Genomic DNA, 27,177 nt, shown 5'->3' with positions numbered 1-27,177 from the left:
ATAATTTGTCATGCGTAATATGAACCCACACGTATTATAAAATGGCTCACTATTTTAATTATTAAGTGGAGTTACAATTTAGTGTCCAAAAGTAAGTGACATGGAAGACCGAATCCTTAATATAAACTCGACAATTGAGGTCCATAAACAATATTGTTATTTTTTTTCTGATGAACGAGAAAAGAAAAACAAACACAATAAAAGGAAAAAAACTAAGACGGAATCATCATCGGAAAGCCAATACCCAATAAATCATCCAACAACCGCCTTCGAACTTCATCTCATGGAGAAGCAAGAACAGAGACCCAAGATCAAAATCATGGGCCATATCCGTAAAATAATTAGCAACCCGATTCTGCTCCCGAAAACATGCACAATCCGAACCCGATTCTATTTTTTTTAAACAATAATAACGTTTTTTTATATAAAAAAACAATAATAACGTTTTTCTTTAAGAAAAAAAAAAACAATAATAACGTTCATGATCAAGAGGATTGCATTTGCCGAGGTAGAATCTCCAAAAGCTCAACTCTTTGTCGGTATATCTCTTCTCCACCAAAAAATCTCTTACTTTCGCCTGTTGAATTTAATACTTCTGATGCGGTTTTCCTCCAATTTGGTATATCTTAACAGTTTGAAGAAGTAAATCTATAGCCGCTTCTCTTACCATGCAATTTTGGATTTTCCACTGTTTGCTTTTCAATTTTCGCTGAGATCTTCAGTAAATTGAGGCGAATTATTGCTCTCTAATGGCATCCACCAGTAAAGTAGAGCAATATGAAGAAGACGACGAAACTCAGGAAGACGAAGTCTGTTCTCTTTCTTTCTTTCTCCCTTATATGATTAATCCTCGTTGTGCATTTCAATTTTACGAGATTTAAGGAGGATATGAACTGATTCTGTTTTTTCCTTTTTAATTTACTGGGCGCAGCTTGAACGATTTGATGATTTTACTCTCGCCTCTTCTTGGGAAAGGTATTTCTTAACTCTTTTCCACCGTTTGACTTACAGAATTGGAGGTGTTGATTTGTTTCTGTTTTTAATTTTTTTTTAGGTTTATATCTGAAATAGAGGCAGTCTGTCGGCAGTGGTTGGCTGATGGTCCAAAGAATTTGTTGGTAGGCCATATTGCATGGAAATTAGTTTTAATCCATTTTCATTGTTGTGCATGAGTGTATCTATAATATAATGGGAAAATACATTTGATTATCTAATGCTTTGATTTGTAACTTTCAGTTTATCCCAGGAAATGTCCATTTTTTTTCTAGCTAGATATTTAGTCTGCTACTTCCAGTCAGTTCCAGTGCATACTTAGGCTGGGAATAGTAGATGTAGTTAAAACCTTGTCCGGTAAAAAAAAAAAAAGACGTTTGCCTATAGGTGGTTGTTAGTGATTGGCCAATGCTATGTGAGGTAGAGGTCATGTTGGATCTCTTGGATCTTCTGCTTCTTCTTTTGTTTTAGAAAAAGCCATCTCATTTGGAAAGTATTGGTTTGTACTTTTATAAGTCAGTGACTAGTTCTATTTTCCTCGATGTGTAACAGCCCCTTTAGTTAAGGAAGACTACTTCTGAGGCTTTTACTCTAGCAGCTTGATGATAGATTTTGCGCTATTTGTCAATTTTGTGGCTTTATTTCTTGAAAGGAGTTCTTATTGATTTGGTGGGAGTATTTAGAAGCTGCTAAATTAGCTTGAATTTTAGAAGTGCTGGATAAGTTTCATTTCTCATATATAATTAGAAAGAATCTTGTATACCGTAATAGATGTAAGCATGCTTGCCAACTATGGGCTACTAGAAGACAACTATATGGTGGCTAGTAGGGCTGCTATGTCTCCTTAATTTAAAGAGTGATTTTAGGAATCCTTTCTGTATATATGTGTATTCCTCTTAAGTTAAAGATATTCATGCAGTGTTTCAGATTACATGGTATTCCATGTATTTCTTTCTATTTACATGGTTTGTTGCATATACAGCACTAGTAAGTGATAAACAACATTACAATATGCTTCGACTGAATCCCTTCTGACGAAAAAGATCTATATTAGACTTCGATATTTTTTTCAATTAGCTAATTGTGTTAAAAGTAAATGTAATTTGGTTGTCATTCTCTTCCCATCCTTCATTACTGGTCTTATTTCTTTTTTGGCTGTAGGCAAAAGGTGCAGTTCAACTGGAGTTTTCACAGGAGTTATATAAGACTACGTTTGAGTTGAAATATGCTTTGAAAAGCTATAGCATGGATTATTATTTTGAAGCAAACAGCAGTGGTATTCTACAAAATCCCATTGTAATAGTTTTCTTTTTGGGGAAGTTGTGGCCAAATTTTTCCCCTTTATTTACTATCTGGTTGATACAGGCAAAACATCCGATTGGGATTGCAACTTGCATGATTTGCAATTGTGCTTCGGTGTTAAGGAGTTTTTGGTATGCCTCAGCTTATCCTTATGCTCATTGTTTACACTTATCGTTATTTCATTATCCTTACGATAGTCTTTGGATCCCAAGGTGATTGCTCCTCAAAGTGCTAGTGGGGTGGTTCTTGATGCACCAGAGTCTAGCAAGCTCTTGAGTGCAGTTGCAATTGCTTTGTCAAATTGTTCCAGGTGTGTTATTGAGTTGATATTTCTGCTTTGCTGTTAATGGAGTATGTTTGTACTAGGCATAAGTGATATATTTTGCAATACATGGGACATGAAGTACTCTGATATATATTGCATCACATGCAGAATGCTGGATTCTTTTTGTTGACTTGAGATTTGATTCTAATGGTTAAATCTTGATATAATGCTGTGTACTTAAAAAGTGCAGCTTGTGGCCAGCATTTGTTCCGGTGCATGATCCTTCACGTAAAGCTTATATTGGAATCCAAAATATGGGAACTGTTTTCACTAGAAGATTTGAGGCAGATCGTATTGGCAGCCAGGTTCCAGTAAAGCTTATGCATTTGGAGGGATTGTATGAATTATTCCTTTCTAAGTTTGTAAGTTGCCACTAGACTTCAGCAATTCACTTACTACAATGATCTATTATGCCTTTCTATATGTTATTCCCTATGCCATTCTTTTCCCATACGTAAACCCGTGTTTTTCAATTGGTAAATTAAGAAATAATTCTTTGCTAAGGCCTGCAATTGGTGAGGTTTTCTTCTTTGAAGCAGCCTGAATAACATTTGATTTCCAAGTTTTATAGGAGAGTGTTCTTGTAAGAGTTTCTTGTAACTTTTTGGTTCTTGTCTCCCCAGTGATGTTTCTTATTTGATGTTGAAGGCCTACACCACACTGGATCATGCAATGCGCCTCTTTGAAGTTCATTTCACAATGAAGTCAACATACAGAACTGCACCTAGTGATGATGATGACAGCGATCTCCAGAGTCGTAGTACTGATACTGAAGAATCTAGAAGAAATTCTATTGCTGATGCTGACACCCCCATCAGATCACAATGGGATGATGATTGTCCTTGGAGTGAGTGGTATTCTGCAGAGAACCCAGTTAAAGGTACACTTTCATCCTTGAAGTTGAATTTGCTTTCCTTGCTTCACATTTTATATTTTGGGAGTTATAAATGTTGAAACATGCTAGGAAAACCATGTTTCCTTCCAAAGGACGTGCATGTTATTATAGAAAGCTTTTGCTATTTATTTTTTGTTTTTAAATTCAAATGGTTTTTCTTGCTTTATATTAGTTGTTACATTTCTTTCATTTTTCCAGGTGTATTTAGATGCTTGACATTTTATGGGATTGTCCATATTTCTCTATGTCATGGAACCAATTTAACTAAAAGCTCAAGCTGATAGTTAAAGGTCCACTTCATATTAATATCTGACACACCCCACATGTGAATGCCCACTGGGCTTGAAGCGTGCACAACACAGGCCCATATTACCATGTCCTGCAATTAAATCAACAAATGAGGCTGCTAGGAATCGAACCCTAGACCACTTGGTCAAACTGGCTCTGATACCATGTCATGGAACCAATTTAACTAAAAGCTCAAGCTGATAGTTAAAGGTCCACTTCATATTAATATTTGACACTCCACACTTTTGGTTTTAGGGTTAAGTTGCAAAAAAATAAATAAATAAAAAATCCAAAACTTTGGTGCGATTATCATATGTAACCAATTCCTTTTTTTCTGTGTGAAAATCAAGTGCATCAAAGGGGAGACATGTGCCTAATCATTCTGAGATCTACTCTGTACTATGTTTTTTAACAGAATATAGAAACATCAACAAGGAGCTCTAAACAGTTTGAAAAGGGAAATAAATAATTTGTTTTTACCTTTCTTCTATTATCATATTAATATCTGACACACCCCACATGTGAATGCCCACTGGGCTTGAAGCGTGCACAACACAGGCCCATATTACCATGTCCTGCAATTAAATCAACAAATGAGGCTGCTAGGAATCGAACCCTAGACCACTTGGTCAAACTGGCTCTGATACCATGTCATGGAACCAATTTAACTAAAAGCTCAAGCTGATAGTTAAAGGTCCACTTCATATTAATATTTGACACTCCACACTTTTGGTTTTAGGGTTAAGTTGCAAAAAAATAAATAAATAAAAAATCCAAAACTTTGGTGCGATTATCATATGTAACCAATTCCTTTTTTTCTGTGTGAAAATCAAGTGCATCAAAGGGGAGACATGTGCCTAATCATTCTGAGATCTACTCTGTACTATGTTTTTTAACAGAATATAGAAACATCAACAAGGAGCTCTAAACAGTTTGAAAAGGGAAATAAATAATTTGTTTTTACCTTTCTTCTATTTTATTATATTGCCCTGAATCCATATGATCCAAAAACAATAGTTCAAATCAATATCAAGGGTTAGTAAAAGAAGAAAAGAAAAATCAATACAAGGGTGCTTTGGCATACACCTGCCTGCCATCATTGACACACTTAGGAATTCATGATCAGACAAAGAAAAAGAATTTACGGATGGTTCTTGGGCCAAAAGTTTAGAAATTTTGTTTTGTTTTCTAATGATTTTTTCTTTATCCTTGTTTTACTTTCATCATGAGCATCTTGATAGAGAATGTGCTACTAATGAGGGAATTCTGGATCATGCTTGATGGTCCAAGGAAATTGCAGGTTTATGTTAGGAAGAAAAAGGCCATGCAACAGGGCAAAGGCAATGGGGGGAATTGAATTATACTTTCTGGTATGACAGCTGGGTAGTTTGTTATTGATAGGGGTAAATGTTAGTTATAGTCTAGTATGAGCTGGATACTAGAGGGAGGAGCGAGTATATATCAGATGGTTTTTGTAGAGGAGGTTGCGATAATTTTGTATTTTTTCTTCTTTACAGCAGGGCTCTATCATGGATAGAGAGAGGAGTCTTTTCCTGTGGGATTTTTTCACGCCAATTTTCCTAATCAATATATTTCTATTTCTTCTCTAATTCTTGTTTTAGACTTGATTCCTACATTTTTCCGTGTTAATCCTATCACATCTCATTTGGGAAGCTGATTAATTTCTATTTTTTGGTACATTATATAATCATAGGGTTTGAATTAATTGCCATGTGGTCAGAGAAGATGGTTGAGAGCTCTCTTGAAATGGCTGAATTGGAAAATTCCTCACCTCATGAAGCTGAAAGTTGGATGATAATTCCAATCTTGTCACCGAATCTGTAAGCAACATGTGACTGAAGCTATTCATATGCTTATCTTGTTGTACCAGGCAGTTATTGTCAATTGCTTGCCAAATCTTGGTTTTTGTAGCATTTACATCTGTTGCATTCTCGCACAACATATTGAGTGAATTTGTCAAAAAATGGAAAATAACACATAAATAATTGTTGGTAACGATAAAACTATTTGAAGCAGAAGGCATCATTATGACCTGATTTCCATATTCATGTAGTGCATACTTATTTTATTTGCTGGAACAATTTTTGTGCTGTACCATTTTCATAAGATATAGAGTTATTTAGTTAAAGGATTTCACTGATTGGAATACGTTATAGATTTGGTTTTCATAAATAATTTTCATTACATATGCTATGCTATTGTATTTTATTGTATTTAGATAAGGTGCCTTTCTTTCTTCTGAAGTTGGTTCATGCTTCATCATCTGCTATCTTAATTTGTTGTAGATGTAAATCAATTTGAAGCATTTAAATAAATCTAAAAAGAGTTTTGCTTTCAAATCCTAGGCTTTAATGCATGGGTAATGGTGTGGAGAAGTCCATATGGGTTTTTCAATGAGATTCTGAGAGTTAGACTTTATTATAATTTGTGGCAACATATTGCTATGCGGTCAGTGCTATAACCTCTATACATACAATTCAGTAGTCTCAGTGTCTTTTTTTTCCTTTATATTTACTTATTCTGGGCCAAATTAACTTAATCTCAATTTCGTTTATCTTATAAAAGAAAAAATCTGTTGGAGTTTATTTTGAAAACTTCCTTTTATGTGGTTATGTCTTAGGTAGGCCTTCCAACTGTTCATAAACTGTCAGTTTGGTTCAGAAATAAATTTAACCTGAACTGAACCATGGAAAGATGGTGTAGAAACTGTCGGTCACAACATTGTTCATATTTTTTATGGTTCTCAATCTCAAAAAACAAATTTTCAATAACTTTTTCCTTTGAAATTAGCTTCTTTAAAAAATATAAGGGTTTTTCAATAAACGCTTAGATTTTGTCTATTTTCTTTTTTTTAGTTGTTTAGGTGTCGTATTGGAGTCGGTGAAAGATCAAAGCCTATCTTCTACTTTTAAATTTAAACATGTACTCTATACAACGGTTGTAATTTGTTTGATTTCATTTTATAGTGGTTTTCCAAATTTTAATACCCTATAAGTCAAGATTATTTTAAACCTTTTAAATTTTAGATGGACTGTACCACAAACATGAATTTTAAACAACTGACCTACTATATATGCTTTATTTTATTTTATTGATTTTTAAAAAATGAATGATTCGAAGCTAGCACCATCAGTTGGTCCAGTTTGAACTTAACCAACAATTATAGTTCATAAATATATGGAATTCTGGAATGAACAATCTGAAAGTTCCAAAAGGTTCAGGTTTTTCATTCAAAGTTTGTTTCTGAACTGGAACAGTTATGTTCGTAAAAATATGGAATCTATCACAGACTACCTCTTGATGGTTCCAACACAGTTCAGGTTCCAATTTGAGGCTGGCTTTGACTGGTTCAGTTCACCTGTACAAGTTGAAAATTGTTTCTTGGTGATCCCTGGTTGTAGGAGTTGAAATTAAATTGGGCAAGTATTGTCTTTCAAAGCTCTCAGTTTTTGAATCTTTATCACTAGTAGTTTCATTTTTTTGTTCTAAAGGACTTCTTGTTATCTTTATTAATGCTAATACAGTCTGAGACTCACCTAACATTTTTGAAGTTTTGTTATTTGTAGTTAAAATGTGCTTTGCTCACTTCTAGACGTAGGAATGGAAATTAGAGTAGGCTAGTATTTTCTTGTCAAAAGTATGCCAACTTTTGAAGTTCTGTTATTTGTAATTTCATTTTGTTGTTCTAAAGGAATTCTCCTTGTCTTAGTAATGCAAATACTTTCTGATACCCTTTACTGATACAGATACCCACAACAATGCATGGGTAATATTTATATAACTTCGCTGACAAGTGATTCCTTGAGTTTGACTAGTATCTAGAATATCTTGCTTTCAAATATCTTTTTTTAATTAGTTTAAATCAGAATGCATGGTTATGGGGGTACTATTATATGTTATATGCTATGAGTCTATTTTTAAGCTGCCTTCTTATGTGATTATGCTTCAAGAAGTAAGATTAGAATAGATTAAGTTTTTTTTTTTTTAAATGTTATCCTATTCCTTTGGAGTCTAGTAGAGCAAGTTGGAAAACAAGCTAATCATATGCTAGTGATTAGCTTGTATATGTTTTGTGAGGATGTTTACACAGTTGGGTCTAATTCTAGGGTCTTTTCAAATTTGTTTTTTTTTTTTTTATCAATTTCATTCAAAGCCATACATCTGACAACGCTATCATTCTATGAAGTGATAGTTTAGAAGAAAAGAGAATTGGATTTGCTTCCCAGTTGCGCCTTTTGGTTGATGCGTTGAATATGTCTTTTGATGTACAGTTCATGGAGGATTTTGTTTCAGGTTTGAAGTTTTCATATCTTGCTTATCTGATTGAATTTATAAAGCTCGTTTTACTTTGTCAGTTGAACATGCGATGCATTAGAGCCTTGTAATTCTCATACACTCTTCTTTTCATTTGTGGCAGCTGAAAACCCTGGTGCTGATAATCTCAAGTCAACAATGGTTGTACCCTCACCGACAGTAATTGATCGCCTGCTCAAAGATCTTTTTCATGATGGTGTGTTTCACACTTTTTTTTTTTTGGTTCCTTCCTTGAGCTTCTGTTCATGTCTTTATTTTTAACCTTGACATTTTGTTGGACCTGGCACCTGCAATATTATTTTGTACGCTTTAATTTATTGATTGAATTTAAAATTTGCTTTTGGTCTTGGTGTGTGCGAATTCATGAAAAAACTAAATAAAGGAGCAATATTCAATTTCTATCATGAGGGTTGTATTGCTCTTTTATATTTTAGTTTTTAGTAATTTAGCTTACTAATTTACTTAGTCGAGTAATATGCATATTGACTTTCCATACAAGAAAAGTGTTTTTCTTCACTTCACTTCATTTTGATTTTGTTTTCTGTACTTCAATTATATGTCTAGGTGATAGGAAAATATACTGTTCACGTTATCTTTATTAGTGCTTCAATGTGTCTTTTTAATCAACAATTACTCGAATAAGCTGAAAATGCACCTTGTAATTGTTAAATTAGCTCGTCAATGCCAAAAGATTCACAACAGTTTAACTATTCTTTCATAAAATTGTGATTGCAGTATAAGGTTGCTCAGTTAGTGGTAGCTGAACTAGATAAAATTTAATAAAAAGGCTATATATGAGGGAGCATGCACGAGTGTACGTACTAGTGTTGGGAAGACTGAAGAGTTTCCTATTACGATTGGAGTGCATCAAGGTTCCGCACTAAGTCCATTTCTTTTTGCCATCGTTATGGATGAACTAACAAGTTCACTTCAAGATGGTATACCATGGTGCATGCTGTTTGCAGATGATATTGTGTTGGTTGATGAGACGAAAGAAGGAGTGGAGAGAAAGTTGGAACTATGGAGACACTCTAGAATCTAGAGGCTTTAAGTTGAGCCGAAGTAAGACAGAATATTTGGAGTGTAAGTTTAGCGGCCATAAGAGAAGGGAGGCAGGGACAATCACCCTAGATGGGAGAGTTGTTCAGGCCTCGGATTGCTTCCGGTATTTAGGATCTATTATCCAAACGGATGGAGAAGTAGATGGAGATGTTGCTCATAGGATTAAAGCTGGTTGGTCGAAATGGAAGAGTGCTACGGGTTTCCTTTGTGACCCCGGCATGCCTAATAGATTGAAGGGAAAATTCTACCGGACGGCAATTAGACCAGCATTGTTATATGGTACGGAGTGTTGGGCAGTGAAACACTGCCACACCCATAAGATGTCGGTGGCGGAGATGCGTATGCTGAGATGGATGTGTGGTCATACGAGAAAGGATCGGGTGAGTAATGAAATAATTAGGACAAAAGTAGGGGTCGCATCTATTGAGAATAAAATGAGAGAAAACCGACTAAGGTGGTTTGGCCATGTGAGACGTAGAGCGCTTGATGCGCCGGTTAGGAGAACCAAAGAGTGGCAAAGGGATGTAGTGGTGAGGGGTAGGGGAAGACCTAAGCAAACTTGGAGGAGGGTGATCGAGAGTGATATGAGTTTACTGGGAATTGAGGAAAATATGGTAGTGGATAGGACGGAGTGGAGGGAGCGAATTTGTGTCGCTGACACGACTTGATTTGACGGTTTTATATGATGGTTCATGTTAGCCGACCCCGAATCATTTCGGGACTAAGGCTTTGTTGTTGTTGTTGTTGCTATATTTGAGAAGGAAGAAATACTAAAATATACAACAAATACTGTACTGAATATGTAAAAACACAATTCAAATTAATGAGTAATTTAGTCAAGATCGTGGAAAGCAATGAGCATGGGTAGATTTTGCCTTGTTGCTTGGTTTATTGCGCAATTTTGTTTTTCTCCATGTTCGAATCCCTCCTCTCCCACAACCGGCCAAAATGGGAAGGACCTTTCCTTCTGGACGTAAGAACATCATGATCGGGATAGCGGACCAAAAGCTATGGAACTTGGCTGTGGGTCTTCTGTCGAAATAGAATGTCCTCACTTTACTCTCATAGCTGCCGCTGCCGGCTCTGGTTTCCGATTCCCAAGTGGTCGTTAATAGAATATATTTAGACCCCTAATTCAGTGCCTCTTTTCTAAGGTTTTGCGTAAGAAACCCATAGAGGATCTTTTACCCTATTTTGGCTAGGTAAAGTGGAAACCATAGATCATAGGATCTGCCCATCTAAGAGTTGGGTGCCCGTCTTACCTGTCCTATAGGGTTGGAGATGTGGCCTCCTCCTCAATGGTGCTCAAGCTTTCTCTTCCTATTTCTATCTTACCCAGGTGAGAAGTCAGCCTCTTGGAGGTCGGAACAAATCTTAACCTACCCGGCTTTAGACCCAACATTCAGTGCTTATTTTAGCAGATATAGCTTATGCTATGGGTGTAGCCGAACAGGGTCTTCATCCCTCCTTTTCTTCTGCGAACCCTTTTCCCTAGCCTGCTTATGAGCCCTAGGCTTTCCCGGCTCGGCTTAGGCCACCTCACCTAGAAATGAAATCACGTGTAAAACCCCCTTATTTAGGTTAGGCTTTATTCCTAGCTTTGCGCCCCCAAACATATCAAACACTGATAGAGAACGAGCTAATATCATGGATCGGTTCCTAATGGGAAGAGTCTTAATGGGTCGAAAGTTATGAGGGTCTATATGCATAAGAATTCAAAGAGGGCTAAGGATGCAGCGGAAGTGAAGTGAGCAGTTTGTTATGCTAGCTGGCAGCCTAGGTGTGATTTTAGTTATAAGCTAGTAAGGGAGGGAAGCATGAGGCGGGTTGTTTTTGTGTGTTTTTCTGCTGATAGCAGGGCTCTGCTCTAGAGTAGAGAGGAACTTGTAATCTTCTTGTGCATGTTTATCTTCCTTGTTCTTCCTTCCATTTTTGGTTCAATCAATACAATATATCCTTCATCTACTGCTCTATTGCTTATTGAGTGATTTTAGTGCATTTCCTGGTTTGTTTCCTATCGAACACTTCGATCTTTTATGTTCCTTTCAACACTTTTATCTTAGCATAATCAAAATAAAAGAAAAATCGTTACTTCACTTGCATGGATTTGAGTACACCAGTTCTTTCTATGATCCAGAACCAAAATGTATTTTTTCTTAAGCTTTTTTTTGGACTAATTTTTGAATTTTAATCCAATTAAAGAATAAATCATTAGATGTTGTAAAATCAAGGATTAAAGTATGGTTTCTTATAAAATGTTGACTGAAGTATATGTGGGGAGGCAACAATATATTTTGTTTTCTTTTTTAGTAGTTTTTCCTTAATCATCTGACAATCGCTATGTGGAGGTAGAGTGTTTTAAGCCTTAGAAGAATAAATTATTGGATGGTATGAACAGAATAATTCTACAAATAGGTGTTTCAGAAGAAAAGGATCAAATGTGTGTGGGGAAACAAGATTCTTTTGCAAGCATCCTCAGGTTGATCCTGTATTGATAAGCGTGACCTGAATTGATACGAACCAACAATTACAGAATTTTAACTGAATTGAAATTTGTCAGTCATATTTTGCTTGCCATATTTTCTAGAGTTTCATATTTTCGGATGCAGTTGGTGGAAACTATGAACACTCTTTATTTTTTATCTTCTTTAATCTTTGTTTCCGCTTCAGGATCTCGAGTGTCAGATTTTTCCCAAGGTGAGCATAAGAGGTCTCGCGCTATTAAAGGTGCACCACTGGGGTCTCTTTTTGCACAATTTTGTCTGCATTCTCTGTGGATTGAGAACTGCAACATTCGTGGTATGTGTGAAAAATGTCTCTCTTTCTATAGTTTAATACAGAGTATCCAGAAATGTGAATGACGTCAGTTGATAAATTTGGTCAGATAATTACTAGTCTTTCTTGCGAGATAATTATAGTGTCTTGATTTTTAGCTATTGCTGTGCTCTGGATTGAGTTTATTCGAGAGGTTCGTTGGTGTTGGGAGGAGTCGCAGCCATTACCTAAAATGCCTGCTAATGGATCAATTGACCTGTCAACTTGTTTAATCAACCAGAAACTGCAAATGGTAACAATCCTTACTTTTGAGTGGACTACAGTTATTTTATCACATGCAAATTTTGATTTGAATTTGAAATACAAGCCTGATCAAATTGATTTCACAAGCAAGAAAATCATCATGCACTTATTTCTTTTCTTCATATCACTGACTTTTATGTATTAGCATATTCCGTTATTGACTTGTTCCTATTATTAACGGGTGCCTTTTGACACTGAGCGCTATCATCTGGATCTTTTCACTTGTGATTGTTCAAATTGTCGAGATCTAGCCATAAATATTTCAAACTAGTGAAACATATATGCTACGAAGCATGTAGGATCTTTGCTTGATCTATCTGAATTGGAGTTGTAATTCATAGGACTAATTACCAACCAGTATTAAAAGACACCTAATTTGGATTTTCCATATATCATCGGCTGTTTAATATCTGAGGTAATACACAATATATCCTCCTCCCTAGTGTTAACATGCCTAGCCATAACCGTGAAATTTCCAGAATCCAAATTTCTCATTATTATGAATATTTTACCCACGTGGGCTAGGACTAATGAAGGAAGTTATTGCCATTCAGCAATTAGTGGTGTTTCAGACTGAATGATGATTTCAAGGATGCTGTATCTGTCTTTTGTTTTTTATGGATTTAATTGTGGTATTAATTAGGAAATTGCTGAAACTGTTTTTGACGAAAAGGAAAAAATATAGCCATCGAGAGTTGGTTCTTACATATGAACCAGGGTCTGACTTCATGGAATTTTTGGAAAAAAGTTCTTATATTAAAAAATAATATTCAATAATATATCACTAGGCCCTTTTATATTTATTTTAGCTAAATTGTGGGACCAAATATAACTAATTTCTAATTCTTGCAAATAACTAACTTCTAGTTAAATATTAGACGTAGAACCCTGAATACAATCTTCCCAACAAAATGAATGGGTTGCAGGAGAACTGGAAAATAATTTGTTGCGTCATAATTCGATTTAACAAAATATGGATCCAAAATCAGTAACCTTAATCTCAGTCCTTTTTGTTAGCTGCATAGCATCTCGATCTTTCAGCAATCGAATCATTGTTGCCATGGTATTGGTCTTAAGTGCTGTATTTAAGTGGTTCTTGTGAAATGGAAATGTTAAAAGGACTATATAGTAAGACAATAGTGGATGCTAAGATAAAGGTGTGGGAGTAGCATTTATAATATCATTGGAGTTGGCAGCCATCAAAATGCTTTCCTTGCTCAAATTCTTGCATTACATCCTCTTATGGTTAAAAAAAAAAGTCAATTTCAATTATCTGTTTTGTTGCAAAATTGATTACATGATGCCAGGTACCATTTTTATGCTTCAGTTTTTGTTACTGAACTTGGCGCAACGGTAAACGTTGTTGTCGTATGACCAAGAGGTCACGGGTTCGAGTCTTAGGAGCGGCCTCTTGCCAAATAAATTGGCAGGGGAAGGCTTGCCCCCAGTACACCCTTGTGGTGGGACCCCTCCCCGGACCCTCGCTCAGCGGGGACGCGTAGTGCGACCGGGCCGCCCTTTTTAGCTGTTCGGTCACAAGTATATGAATTGTGGTCAGACTGGTATGGAAAATCGATTAAATTTGCTGCACTTATTTTTTTATTTTTGGATAAACATGTCACCTGTATGAAAGACAAATTCAATTCTGAAAACTCCTGAAGTGCCTTTTCTATGTTCTTTTGTATCACTCATGGTTCATGAATATATTATTCTTTTGCCGTTTGTTGTTCCAGTTAGCTATTTGCATTGAGAGGAAGTCTGAATTGAATGAAGACTTCCAAGATTGTATTGAAAGCACTGATCCTAATCATGGTCATGCTAAGGTGATTTAACTGTTCTGTTTTACCCTCTTTGTTGGTATGCCTGCATCTTAATCTGTTGAAAGTGTGATCACCTCAGACTTAATGCTTTAGCGATAAATTTTTGCAGGAAGATAATCCTGTGAAGAATCAGACCACTAATATGCATTCATCTGGAGAGAAGAATGCTGAGATTCGTGACAGGTGAACTAAGCAAGTGAGAGCTCCTTTATTTTCTATGTAAAGAGTAGTTAGTTTAAGGGTCTATTGAATGTCTTTTCCACTAAATCATTAAAATCTTGCATAGAAGTCTTTTTTTCTGTGTTGGTTGTCAAAGAATTTATTGTTGACATTATTCTTTCTTTTGATATGTTCATTAAACTGCTTTAATTTAGTTTAGTCATTAATTGGGTGATGAAACATATCAGAAGAAAGAATAATTTAGTCATTTCCTTGAGTAAAAGGGATTAGGTTTAGTGTAAGTGTGTAACTGGAGGCAAGCCTTTACTTTTTCCTTGCTTCAAGTCGAGGCAAAACTCTATTTTTGTCTGAGTGGCGGGAATACCAAACATAGCACATCCTAACTGGAATGTAGTGAGGAATTGGTTCATGTGAGTTTAAGGGTCTATTGAATGCCTTATCCACTAAATCATTAAAATCTTGCATAGAAGTCTTTCTTTCTGTGTTAGTTGTCAAATAATTTATTATTGACATTATTCTTTCTTTTGATATGTCTCGTAAAATTGCTTTAATTTAGTTTAGTCATTAATAGGGTAAAAAATTTAGTCATTTCCATGAGTAACCAAGGGATTTGGTTTAGTGCAAGTGTGTAACTGGAGGGAAGTCTTTAACTTTTCCTTGCTTCAAGTCCAGGCAAAATTCTATTTTTGTCTGAGTGTCGGGAATAACAAACATAGCACATCCTAATTGGAATGTAGTGAGGAATCGGTTCATGTGCCTCCATGGCCCCAATTTACCCACCCATGCTTGTTCTCCTTTCACCATTAATCCGTGGTTTCCAGTTCATTTCACACTATTGCGATTAGGTGCTGTTTCTCAAAGTGCTTTGGTTTTTCCAGTGGTATTTCTACATGAGAAAAAAAGCAGGGCGTTAATTCTGATTGATGGATGTATGTAGTGATTAAATATTCCCAATTGCAATTAACATGAACCGCCATTTGGAAATTGGCACCTTCATCAAAACTACTTTTATCCATTCTTTGCATTTGTGACTTTTAAATTACAATTTACATGAACTTTGGAATATCTGGATCATGTTGCTGTAGATGACCATAGATAAAAGACTCTTAAGTTATTTATTTATTTTTTGTTTTTTCTCTCTTTTGGGTGAAAAAGGCCCTGCTGTTTTTCCTTTTTTTTTTTCTTTCTCTTTTGGAAAGTATGCTTTATAGACCGATACCGAGTGACTGTATTGAGCCGGTCTTCCCCCTCCAAAGAAAAGATGATCTGGGGACATGGGGGAAGGGAATTTATAAGTTATACTGGTTTAAATAGGCCATCTTCGCACTAACTAGATAAAACTTATTTGACATACAACGCCACTGCTGTATTTATAATATCTTGGATTTAATGACTTTTGGATTACTCTTGCTGCATGTAACACAGCTCCAGGATAGATGATGGCTTGCATGGGTCTAAGCCATTTATATCAAAGTACAGTGTAAATCATGAAGATGAGTTGCCTGTTCTAGAATCTTCAGATCTTACCAGGAGGGGATCAGCTGGTGTGGTGGGATCTATGATGCTACTGAAGTCACATCAGAAGATGCATGCTCCTTTCACGCAGGTTTTCTATCTTTAGATTGCATGACATCCACAAAGCTCAATAGCTGATATAACTTGTACAAACCTTTGGAAATAAATTGTATATGTTTTTTGGATTGTCACAGGATCCACCACTTATGACAGAAGACATGCACGAAGAACGATTGCAGGCTGTTGAAGCATTTGGTGATTCTTCTGTAAGTTCAAATTCTTTGCTCGTGTACTTTTCTGTTTAGCGTCCAGGGTATAATAAAGGCCATTGTTTCCATTACATTATACTAGGCTGCTAAGGGCCACCTAAAAGTTTCCTGATCAACCTTGAACTGAGTAGTCGGATTCCAATACCAAAAAAACTCTACATTTAAGTTTAGATTGCCAATTTTTCTCCATGATGGTATTCTCTAGAACAGCAATTGCTATGATACGATTGTTGTATCAATACAGTAGTGGATAAAAATTATAATTTGCCTGTTCTATCTGATAATTAGGTTGTCCCTAGTGTCACATATTTTCAGGCCTCATAGTCTATTATTACGTTGGTATTAGGGGGCATGCCTAAAAAAGAACTTGATGGTGTGGTTAAGGTTTCTTTTTATTTATTTATTTTTGACAATTTAATGGAAGGAAGGAACCTATGTTACCCGGACACGGATACGGATACGGTATCCGACACGGACACGGACACGGGAAACGTCTTTTCTATAAAACATAGGACACGGAAACGTGGGGAAAACGTGTAAATATTAAAAATATTGGGGCACATTTATAAATATTAAAAATATATTTTTATATTTGAATTTTTGTAATATAACTAAATAAATACATATAAAAGAAATTATAAAACTCTTATCTAACCATAATTATTAGATACATGAAATATAAATGATGTCAAAAACACGTTCAGAGAAAAAAAGATAAAACAATGAAAGCTTTCCTCCTGATTACTAAAAATCTATTTCTTCAATGTTTATTTATATCTTCGCCAACAAATAGGGATTCTAGCTCTGGTTTATCTAAAGTTTTCCTCACTGTCTTTTGGTTTACCTAAGATTTATTGTTGCACATAAAGATCCACGTACTCCTTTGGATATTCCTGCTCGTTTTCCCTTCAAATAAGGATCGACCATAATTGCTCTGTTTACCTCTGTTTTTTCTGAAATGAAATGCAATCGTTTTTTGTCTGGGAAACGGGTGTCCCAGACAGATACGGGTATCCAACTTTTGAATATTACGGATACGGCCCCGAAACGTATCCTAGAAGTTTCCGAGAGTTTCCGTATCCGAAACGTATCGGATACCTGATACGCGGGCATGTTGAAGTATCCGTGCTTCATAGGAAGGAACGATTAAATAACATGACATGTGAATTGTAAAGGGCCACAAATTAATAATGTTTTTTGTTCTCTCATGTTCTTTCTTCTTTTCTTTATTTTTTTTATTGAAAGCTTTTTTCGTAATTATGCAATTTGTAAATGGAGTAAATAGTTCTCAAGGGACACTTGGATAATCAATATAACATGTATTTTTAAGGGATAAATAATAAACATCATGGACAAAGACAATTTTACTATCTAAATCTAATAACTGGTTAAATTATTTATAGAAAACTTACAAGCTTAAGATTTCTGATTTATGGTTAATACTCTTTGTAGCCTAACTGCATAAACAAAGGCTTCTTAACATTTCCTCCTAAGACATTTACCAGTACAGCAAGGTTATGGCTGAGATCAAGCCTTCCCCATCCAATGGCTGATGTATATTATATAGCCTTCTGGATACTCTTTATATACTATAGCTTAAATCAACCTAACCTGTTTATTTGGAAATAAAAATGAGCGAGTGGTCAGACATGTATATCTCATCAAGTCTGAATTAGAACATGGTTATAAAATTTTGTTATGAGCTAAAAGTCCTTTTTAGGATTAATTTCTGTTATAAGTTCCAATTATTATCACTATATTAGGGCGGTTGCTTAGCGTCTGTGATGCACGGAAACTCTTCTTCAGTAGCGTTTCCGCTTTTCGTATTTTCTTTGGTTGGTATGTCTAGTTCAACGAATCCTTGGACACCGGGAAAAGTTATTTCTAACAAAATATAGCTAGGAAACGGAAAAAATTGAAACAGAAACGCGGAAACACTAATGAAGAAGAGTTTCCATGTAACATAGCTTAACTTTAATTTGTGGAATGGAACAAAAACTCAACCTTTTGTTTGTAGAGGTAGTAGAACAAGAATATATACCATACATTCATGTTCAACAACCAGAAGAAAGATTTCTTGATTCTACTGAATCTTGACAGCATTTTAAATTTTAGCATGCTTTCATGACATATTGAACCAAAGTGGCTGGAATATGCTAAAATGGTAGTGACATTGGATGAGGTCAAGGCTCTAATATATGCTTGAAATATCATTCATTTGTATATGAATACTAAAATTTAACTAGTATGTAACCCTTATAAAGATTATGTTGTTACTCATCATAACAATGTTAATTAGATTCTGGTGCTTTATTTTGCCTTGAATATTTGGTTGCCACCAACTTGTAAAAGCACTCACTTTAGATTTTATCTCAGAACTTTTCTGCTCAGCTGGAGAAAGATATATTGTCATCAGGTAATATTCTTCAAAATCTCATGTGCACAGTATTTGGTAGTGTCAATTTGGTGTAGTTTCATTTGCTGTTTCCATATAGTGGCAGGTGCAATCTCTTTATTATTTTCTTTTCCTATAGAGGTTGAATGATTCTCAACTAATTGCTTCTGAAAATTTGAACTAGACATGTCTGCATTCAAAGCAGCAAATCCTGATGCCATTTTTGAAGATTTTATTCGATGGCATTCTCCTCGAGATTGGGAGGATGATGAAATGGAAGGGAGTGGAACATCCAAAAGTTCAGTGGACAATTTGAAGGATGATTGGCCTCCTCGAGGTAGACTTTCACAACGAATGTCTGAGCGGGGAAACTTATGGCGAAAAATTTGGAATGATGTTCCTGCTTTGCCAGTTTCTGAGCAGAAAGCGCTTCTGGATCCAAATCGAGAAGGAGAGAAGGTTCTGTTTTCCCCTTTCTTCTTGTCTTCTATTTTTGTTGAAAAATATGCTGAAGTTAGTTTAACTTGATTTCTTTTTGTGTACTAAGGTTGATGTACATACTTCAGGATGTGTAGTGATTTCAATTCAATTCTAAATGAACTTGAGAAGACCAGTTGATGCAAATATTTTCTGAAGATGTATGGTGTCAAAACATTTCTTCTATGACATTACACAAACTCAAAGTTGAACATTAACACATTCTCCAAAGCTAAATACAAGCATGTTGTTGAACTTTTCTAGATAGAAATCGCAAGACATAATTCTAAATTCTTAAATTTTAAGTATTCATGTTATTGAGCCCTTGAAAAAGGACCCATTAGGTTCCAATTATAATGTCCAGGGCCTTAATAAAACAACTTGAAGTTAAGGGGTTCAACTTCAATAGCACAAACTGACATGTAAAGTTTAGGGTCTTAAAATTGTAATATGCCTAAAGAAATTGATTTAAAATTGTATTTTTCCTAATAAAAAATTGTTTATACATTTCCTTCTTTGCTCAACTGCGCGGGGCCCGCTGTAATAGAATTCTTTTCCAGTGCTTCTTTCTCAATAGTGAAAAAAGTGAAAATTAATGCTTTGGTGGTAAGGAACCATTTGATTTAAAAGCTTAAGCATATAAATAATGTTTTAAGAATAGCTTTTATTATAATCTCTGGCATACCCTTGAACACAAATGCCTTTGGATTTGAAGAGTATTTGAACCCTTGGTCTTTTGAACACAAATGCCTTTGGATTTGAAGAGTATTTGAACCCTTGGTCTTTAGGTCTAAGAGGTTTTGATATCATGTTATAGAACTATTCAACCCAAAAGCTTAAGCTGATAGATTGAATGGTTCCTTGACATGCTATGAGAGCATCTTAGACCATGCAGTCGAAGGTTCAAATCGTTGACTCCAGTATTAATAGGATTTCATTCTACTTAGGCTGACCTTTACATGACATCAGAGCCTTATATTTCAATGTTGGCTCACCCGTGAATATTTGTGTCATGCTCCAAATGGCTCCGGGCATGAGGTGGGTTTGTTAAGTGTCACACATTGTTTAATTGGTGAGCCATATGTCTCCTTATATATGTGAGGTGATCCTCATCCTTCAAGTTATATATGCGAGACGATCATACTCTTCGAGGGACCTTTTGCGGGTGGAGACGTAGAGTTAGGTCTAAGTTTAACAGATTCTAAAGAGCTGTCAGTCCAGTAGTCCAATGCTTAAGTATTGTTTGGAGGAGTTGATGGGAATCCTATCTCTTGTCAAGGGAAAAAAAATACCATGTTGATGAATATATTTTAACATTCAAATTATGAAGCCGGCCTCTCTTTTTTAGGTTGTTTTCATACTTGTGGAAAATTAATCTTAATTTATGATTGGTTGATTACTTGTAAGATGATTAGGGTGATGATGTAACCCATACATGGGACAACAAAAATACGATCAGGATGCATTTCACACTATGTTGCACGGACACTACTCTTCAGTAGCATTTCCGTGTTTCATGTCCGTTTCGCATCCGTGTCTGTTTTCATTTGTAGCCTAATTTATGAATGTTATGTTTAAGAAATAATGTTTCCCGTGTCTGTCCCTGTTTCTCTGTCCGTGCAACATATTTCAGATCATAGCATCATACATCTAGTAGTTGAACTTGAACCATATCCAACCCTTGAGGTATCTTCTCTGTATTCTAAATTACACAGTGAAGGAAATTGCAAGGGGAGAATCAACAAAAATTTGTGGATGAGATGACCAAAAAAGATATTTGGACTTGCAATATGGATTCAGATATAGATTCGATATGGAATAAGATGGAGCATAGTATAAGGGAAGTAGCGAAGGAAGTTCTAGGGGAATCTAAAGGTAGCACACCGGGTAAGGACACATCTTGGTGGACAGAAGAAGTACGACAAGCAGTAAAGAGTAAGAGAGAATCCTATAAACTACTGGGGAAATGTAGGAGTGATGAGAACTACGAAAAATACAAAGAGGCTAAAAGGGAAGTAAAGAAGGTCATACGAGATGCTAGAGCAAAGGTGAATCGGGATCTGTATACAAGATTGGATACGAAAGAAGGGGAAAGAGACATATATAGAATTGCTCGGATGAGAGATAGGAAGACGCGAGATCTCGGAAAAGTTAAATGTGTGAAGGATGTGGACCAGAAAGTCCTAGTTGGAGATAAGGATATCAAGGAACGATGGAGGTCCTATTTTGATGACTTATTTAATGGAGATCGCCAACAAGATGTTGGAGATATAAGTATCCATCACGATATGATAAATCATGAATGCCTGCGGAGAATTCAAAAGGGTGAAGTCAAAATGGCATTAAGTAAGATGAAGTTGAAGAAAGCAGTAGGACCTGATGGCATCCCTATTGAGATTTGGAGATGTTTGGGAGAAAGAGGAATCGAATGGTTGACGACGTTCTTCAACAAAATTTGGAGAAACAATAAGATGCCATCAGAATGGAGGAAAAGTACCTTAATCCCTTTGTATAAGAACAAAGGCGATGTCCAAGATTGTGCCAACTATCGGGGAATCAAATTAATGAGTCACACTATGAAACTTTGGGAGCGAGTGATTGAACAAAGGCTAAGGAGGACGGTGAAGATCTCGGAAAACCAGTTTGGCTTTATGCCGGGAAGATCAACTATGGAAGCCATCCATCTAATGAGACAATTAATGGAGCACTATCGAAATAAGAAGAAAGACTTGCATATGGTTTTCATTGACTTGGAGAAAGCATATGATAAGGTACCAAGGGAAGTACTTTGGTGGGCCTTGATAAGGAAAGGCATTTCGCGGAAATATATTGACATCATAAAGGACATGTATGAGGGAGTATGCACGAGTGTACGTACTAGTGTTGGGAAGACTGAAGAGTTTCCTATTACGATTGGAGTGCATCAAGGTTCCGCACTAAGCCCATTTCTTTTTGCCATCGTTATGGATGAACTAACAAGTTCACTTCAAGATGGTATACCATGGTGCATGCTGTTTGCAGATGATATTGTGTTGGTTGATGAGACGAAAGAAGGAGTGGAGATGAAGTTGGAACTATGGAGGCAAACTCTAGAATCTAGAGGCTTTAAGTTGAGTCGAAGTAAGACAGAATATTTGGAGTGTAAGTTTAGCGGCCGTAGGAGTAGGGAGGCAGGGACAATCACCCTAGATGGGAGAGTTGTTCAGGCCTCGGATTGCTTCCGGTATTTAGGATCTATTATCCAAACGGATGGAGAAGTAGATGGAGATGTTGCCCATAGGATTAAAGCTGGTTGGTCGAAGTGGAAGAGTGCTACGGGTTTCCTTTGTGATCCCGGCATGCCTAATAGATTGAAGGGAAAATTCTACCGGACGGCAATTAGACCAGCATTGTTATATGGTACGGAGTGTTGGGCAGTGAAACACTGCCACATCCATAAGATCTCGGTGGCGGAGATGCGTATGTTAAGATGGATGTGTGGTCACACGAGAAAGGACCGGGTGCGTAATGAAATAATTAGGACAAAAGTAGGGGTCACATCTATTGAGAATAAAATGAGAGAAAACCGACTAAGGTGGTTTGGCCATGTGAGACGTAGAGCGCTTGATGCGCCGGTTAGGAGAACCGAAGAGTGGCAAAGGGATGTAGTGGTGAGGGGTAGGGGAAGACCTAAGCAAACTTGGAGGAGGGTGATCGAGAGTGATATGAGTTTATTGGGAATTGAGGAAAATATGGTAGTGGATAGGACGGAGTGGAGGGAGCGAATCTGTGTCGCTGACACGACTTGATTTTCACGGTTTTATATGATGGTTCATGTTAGCCGACCCCGAATCATTTCGGGACTAAGGCTTTGTTGTTGTTGTTGTAATATAACAATAATTTTAAATATTCGTGCGTTTTCGGGTTAGCATATCAACCCTAACCCAACCCAAAAATTTGTGTGTCAACCCAAAAATGACACATTACCTACTAATTTAAACCCAAACACTAAAATTGCGTGTCCATTTCGTGTCGTGTAATCGGGTCGTGTGTACTTTTGCCACCTTTATTGAGAATGCTTCTTTTTCCATACTAATATTTTGAGTTAGTACTACCTATTTAGTATTTAGCAATGATCAAAGCAATGCGTGATATTGCCTGTATTTACGTTCATTGACATCTCTCTTTCATCTTTTTCCATACTAATATTTTGACTTAGTACTACCTATTTAGTAGTGATCAAAGCAATGCATGATATTGCCTGTATTTACGTTCATTGACATCTGTTTCAAGTGTTTTCGGGTTATATTATCTATTTTCTTGATGATTGAAATTTTGGGACATCAATTATAATTTTGAACTTTACAGGTCCTTCATTACCTTGAGACATTGCAACCATACCAACTGCTGGAGCAAATGGTTTGTACTGCTTTTAGAGCATCAGCTGATACACTGAATCAGACAAATTTTGGAGGCTTGAAGCAGATGACAGTGAAAATTGAACAGCTTTACCTTACTATGGCACCTATGTTAAGACCTCTGCAAAGTAATTGTCTCTTCTCTTTTTGCACTATGTCGCTAACAACTTACACCTCTTTGTGAGGAAGTGGTTTGAGGTTTTGTAGTTTTCTGTTTCAGCAAATACTCTATCTGGCAACAGCGAGACTTTTGAAGACCTAAGACGGCTCGGTGTCATATTTGAACATGTTGAAAAGTTACTTACTCTTGCAGCTTCTCTTCATCGCAAGTTCATGCAGGCACCACGACTTTCTGAGGAAATTTTCACCAGTTACTATGACTTTTATGTTCCAAGAATGGGAACGGGCTCCTTAGATCTCGATGAAAAGGTAAATTCCCTCCCTGTTACGATATGATCGCAATGTGGTAGTATAGTCCGGTTAAAGTACAACTTTATCCCAACATTTTTTAGTAAAGTCCCTATATGTTATGTTGAACCAAAAAGAACGTTAGAGGGTTAGTAATGATTACGAGGTAAGGTGCAAAAACACCCTAAATGTTGGCAAGCAAGAGCAATTTTACCCATAATGATGACATTAGTACAATTATAACCTTTGCATTTGCAAGTTGGATCAAGTTTTAGCCGTAACTATAGTTATATTCTATGCAGTCATGAATCTTGTTATTTCCACTCAACTTAACTTTTTTAATTTCTTTTGCATGTGTGTACATATGTTTTTGATATGTTAGTGAGGAGTGCTAACATGATGCTTGGAGATAACAAGATTCATGACTGCGTAGAGAGCGTTTCATTAATAATGACAGAAAATCGGCCGAACTTTTAAATGTTAGAGGTATAATCGGCCCAACTTGCAAAAGTTAGAGTTACAAACACCAAACCATCCAATGTAAAGACAGTTTTCAGTGCTGGTTATCCAGTTACAGAAATGACTACATAGGCTGTCGTTTTCGCACGTCTCTAAAATTGCAGTCAGAGAAAAATCTTGGTTTATTTAATCATCAGGGACTCCCAAGCACACGAATGCTATAGAAATCGAAATAGCTAATTCAGCGCTTGTTATTCAACAGTATAACATGACTTAAATATACCCGTGTCAACCAAAATCAACAATTAGGCATATATCTTTAGAATCTTATCTAGCTAGATTCCTCAGAATTTTTTTTGACTAAATTTGAAGTGAATTAAAAAATAGAATTCGGATGCCTATTTATATGCATCTTTGGTAAAATTGCTCTTGCTGGTGGTATTTTTGCACCTTATCCTGTGATTGAAATTAGTTGTAGATTCCGAAGTTAACTAATGTTGATGTATGTCATGGAACTAATTGAACTAAAAGCTCAAGCTGGTAGTTAAGGCTCATTCATAGATTTTATATTAATATCTGACACCCCCACACGCAAATGCCCATTGGGCTTGTAACGTGCACAACACAGACCCATCCTGCCATCTGTTTTTAATTCCACAAATTAAATGAGGTTGTCAGGACTCGAATCCTCGACCGTTTGGTCCAAGAGGCTTTGATACCATGTCATGGAACCAATTGAACTAAAAGCTCAAGCTGGTAGTTACTAGTTAATGTCCAATCATAGATCTTATATTAATATCTGACAATGTAATTTACATGATTAATGGAAGTCATTTGTGTTATGTGGACTTTAGGAGTGGAAGATAAAGTTGAAAATAGGGATGAAAGAAAGGGAAGTCGTGTCGGAAATGTTCGCCGCGCCGAGTGCAAACCAGTCGTGGAGGAAGGTATTAAGCATGGGTAATCTTATGAATGGACATGAGCCATTTTGCAGGGAAATAATATTTGCAATGCGAGATAGATTGAGTAATCATCATTATGCATCTGCACAAAGTCCTAAGGCATCTGAAGAAGAAATAGAGACATATAGAATGTATATATCTGGTACCTCTAATGACCTCAGAATAGCTCTTTCTGTTACTTCATGTGATTAATTTACATTCTCATTATCATTTTGGTATTTTGTTAATTTATAGTTTGATGGAATTGATTGAATTCTGTATTGTATATTAATTGGAGAAAATTATAAAGAAAATGGAATGAGAACTTCACTTTAGTTGGTAGAGTTTGCATATTTCATTGGATTAAAGTATCCTGGGATTTGCTATTGAAAACGGTGTGGGTGTGGTTGCAAACGCAGCGTACATTATCCGTTCGTAATGGCTATTTGCCCCAATGGAGATGGGGAATCTCTGTTTATCTTTTCATAGGGCGGGGATGGAAAATTCTCATAGGCAGAGATGGGGCGGGGGCAGGGCGGGAATCTCTCACCTCATCCCATGGGATTTCATTTCCATGTAGTTTGGGTAAATTGAACCGAAGGTTATTGAAGTTTGGTGTCTGTTTTAGAAAGGTTCATGAACTTCATTTTGTTTCGGTAAAGTTTTTGAATTTTCTTTTTATTGCAATATAGTCATTCCATTGGGCTGTTTCGGGCTTTAGGAAAGGATAAAGGCAAACAATGAAAATTGAAATAGCTAGAATACAATTTCAGATAAAAAACACACATCACGTAAGAAACAACTTATTTTTATATATGGTATGATAACCAATATTACCAAAAAAAAAAAAATATATATTTTCTATTTACTTGATATATACGTATGTAAAGTTAAGCTCGTTCCAATATGATCGTCATATCACAATTTTAGGGACTTTTTATTTGAATTAGTTGGATTGATTTTATTGAAATAAAAAAAAAGTTTAATGATTTTGTTGAAATAAAATGAAGTTTAGTGATTTTTTTGAAACTGATTCTAAACATAAGCAACCATTTATGCAAGGGAAAAGTATAAAAATAAATCTTATGGTTATATCCATTTTCGAACAACACCCATGTGGTTTAAAAGTTTGTAAAGTGGTACCATGTACTTCATTTTGTTAGCAAACACATACCAAATTGACTAACGGTGTTAAAAGTTAAAGGGAAAATAGTTAATTTGGTCATTATATTTATTTATTTTTATAAATTGACTTGCTCTCTTTTAATTTCTTTTTTTTTTCTGTTTCTCTCTCCTAATTTCTCTCTCTAAAATAAATCGAGAGCAAAGACAGCTGCCAGTTGCAATCTGGCTTGCACCTTATCATCAGAGAACCAATACGGAGCCGCAACTTTCCAGAACCTTCTCAACAGAGTTCGCATCTCCGGCGACTTCCTTTGGCCATCACCAGCCTTATCCTACGCAATTTCTCGCTTTCATTTACAATAATATATAAAAAAAATCACCAAACACCTGAAATTGAGGAAGGAAAGCTTCCAAACCTTGTCCGGCAGAGATAGAGGTGGCGGAGACGAGACGGAAGAGGAAGTGGCGGCTAATTTCCATGGATTTCTAATAATGAAATGTTTGAATTCTTCTGAAATTTCCATGCATATGACATTTGCTTCTGAAATCTGATGAGGAAAACCAGCTTCCACCAATCCCCCCTTCACGTTCAGATAGAAACAATAAAAATCAAAAAATAAAAAATAAAATAAAGGGTATATTTCAAATAAAACCCATGTGGTTTCGCTGGTTTATTTTTTATCAAAACGAGGATTGATGTTTCGCACTTAGATTAATGCTATTAAAACCATCTTTAACGTCCTGAAAATGAAAATTTTCAAGAATTAAAGTTGTTCAATGTCATATTTTTTTATGGAACTACATTTTCGATTTTCGAAAATCATCTTTTTTGAAACTTTCTCTCTCTAAACATTAAATTTCGCTTTCTTTACCAAACATCATCTAAACAATCTTAAAATAAAAAAGTTGAAGA

The 27,177-nt window shown here is 36.0% G+C and overlaps 1 protein-coding gene across 4 annotated transcripts; it reads left to right on the top strand.

The window, feature by feature from the left end:
• The first annotated feature begins 471 nt into the window (after positions 1 to 471).
• LOC136235131 (uncharacterized) lies at positions 472 to 25,474 on the top strand. Of its 4 annotated transcripts, none has more exons than XM_066024652.1 (23): positions 472 to 539; positions 634 to 809; positions 932 to 975; positions 1,055 to 1,118; positions 2,155 to 2,269; positions 2,359 to 2,426; positions 2,508 to 2,605; positions 2,811 to 2,982; positions 3,269 to 3,500; positions 5,518 to 5,644; positions 8,017 to 8,117; positions 8,242 to 8,334; positions 11,871 to 11,999; positions 12,134 to 12,267; positions 14,012 to 14,101; positions 14,208 to 14,281; positions 15,704 to 15,884; positions 15,988 to 16,059; positions 18,439 to 18,478; positions 18,642 to 18,916; positions 23,282 to 23,459; positions 23,552 to 23,760; positions 25,053 to 25,474. In XM_066024652.1, the coding sequence occupies exons 2-23, from the start codon at positions 750 to 752 to the stop codon at positions 25,350 to 25,352; spliced, it is 2,856 nt and encodes a 951-aa protein (XP_065880724.1). In that variant the 5' UTR covers positions 472 to 539; positions 634 to 749; the 3' UTR covers positions 25,353 to 25,474. The 4 variants fall into 4 exon arrangements, with proteins under 4 accessions (XP_065880724.1, XP_065880722.1, XP_065880723.1 ...); XM_066024650.1 differs by having other exon boundaries at positions 8,011 to 8,117; XM_066024651.1 differs by lacking the exon at positions 472 to 539 and having other exon boundaries at positions 547 to 809; positions 8,011 to 8,117.
• Positions 25,475 to 27,177: the final 1,703 nt, after the last annotated feature.

Source organism: Euphorbia lathyris, chromosome 7 (genome assembly GCF_963576675.1).
Source record: "Euphorbia lathyris chromosome 7, ddEupLath1.1, whole genome shotgun sequence".
Lineage (NCBI taxonomy): Eukaryota > Viridiplantae > Streptophyta > Magnoliopsida > Malpighiales > Euphorbiaceae > Euphorbia > Euphorbia lathyris.
The sequence above is the reverse complement of the archived record's forward strand: the minus strand, read 5'-3'. Positions and strand labels throughout refer to the sequence as shown.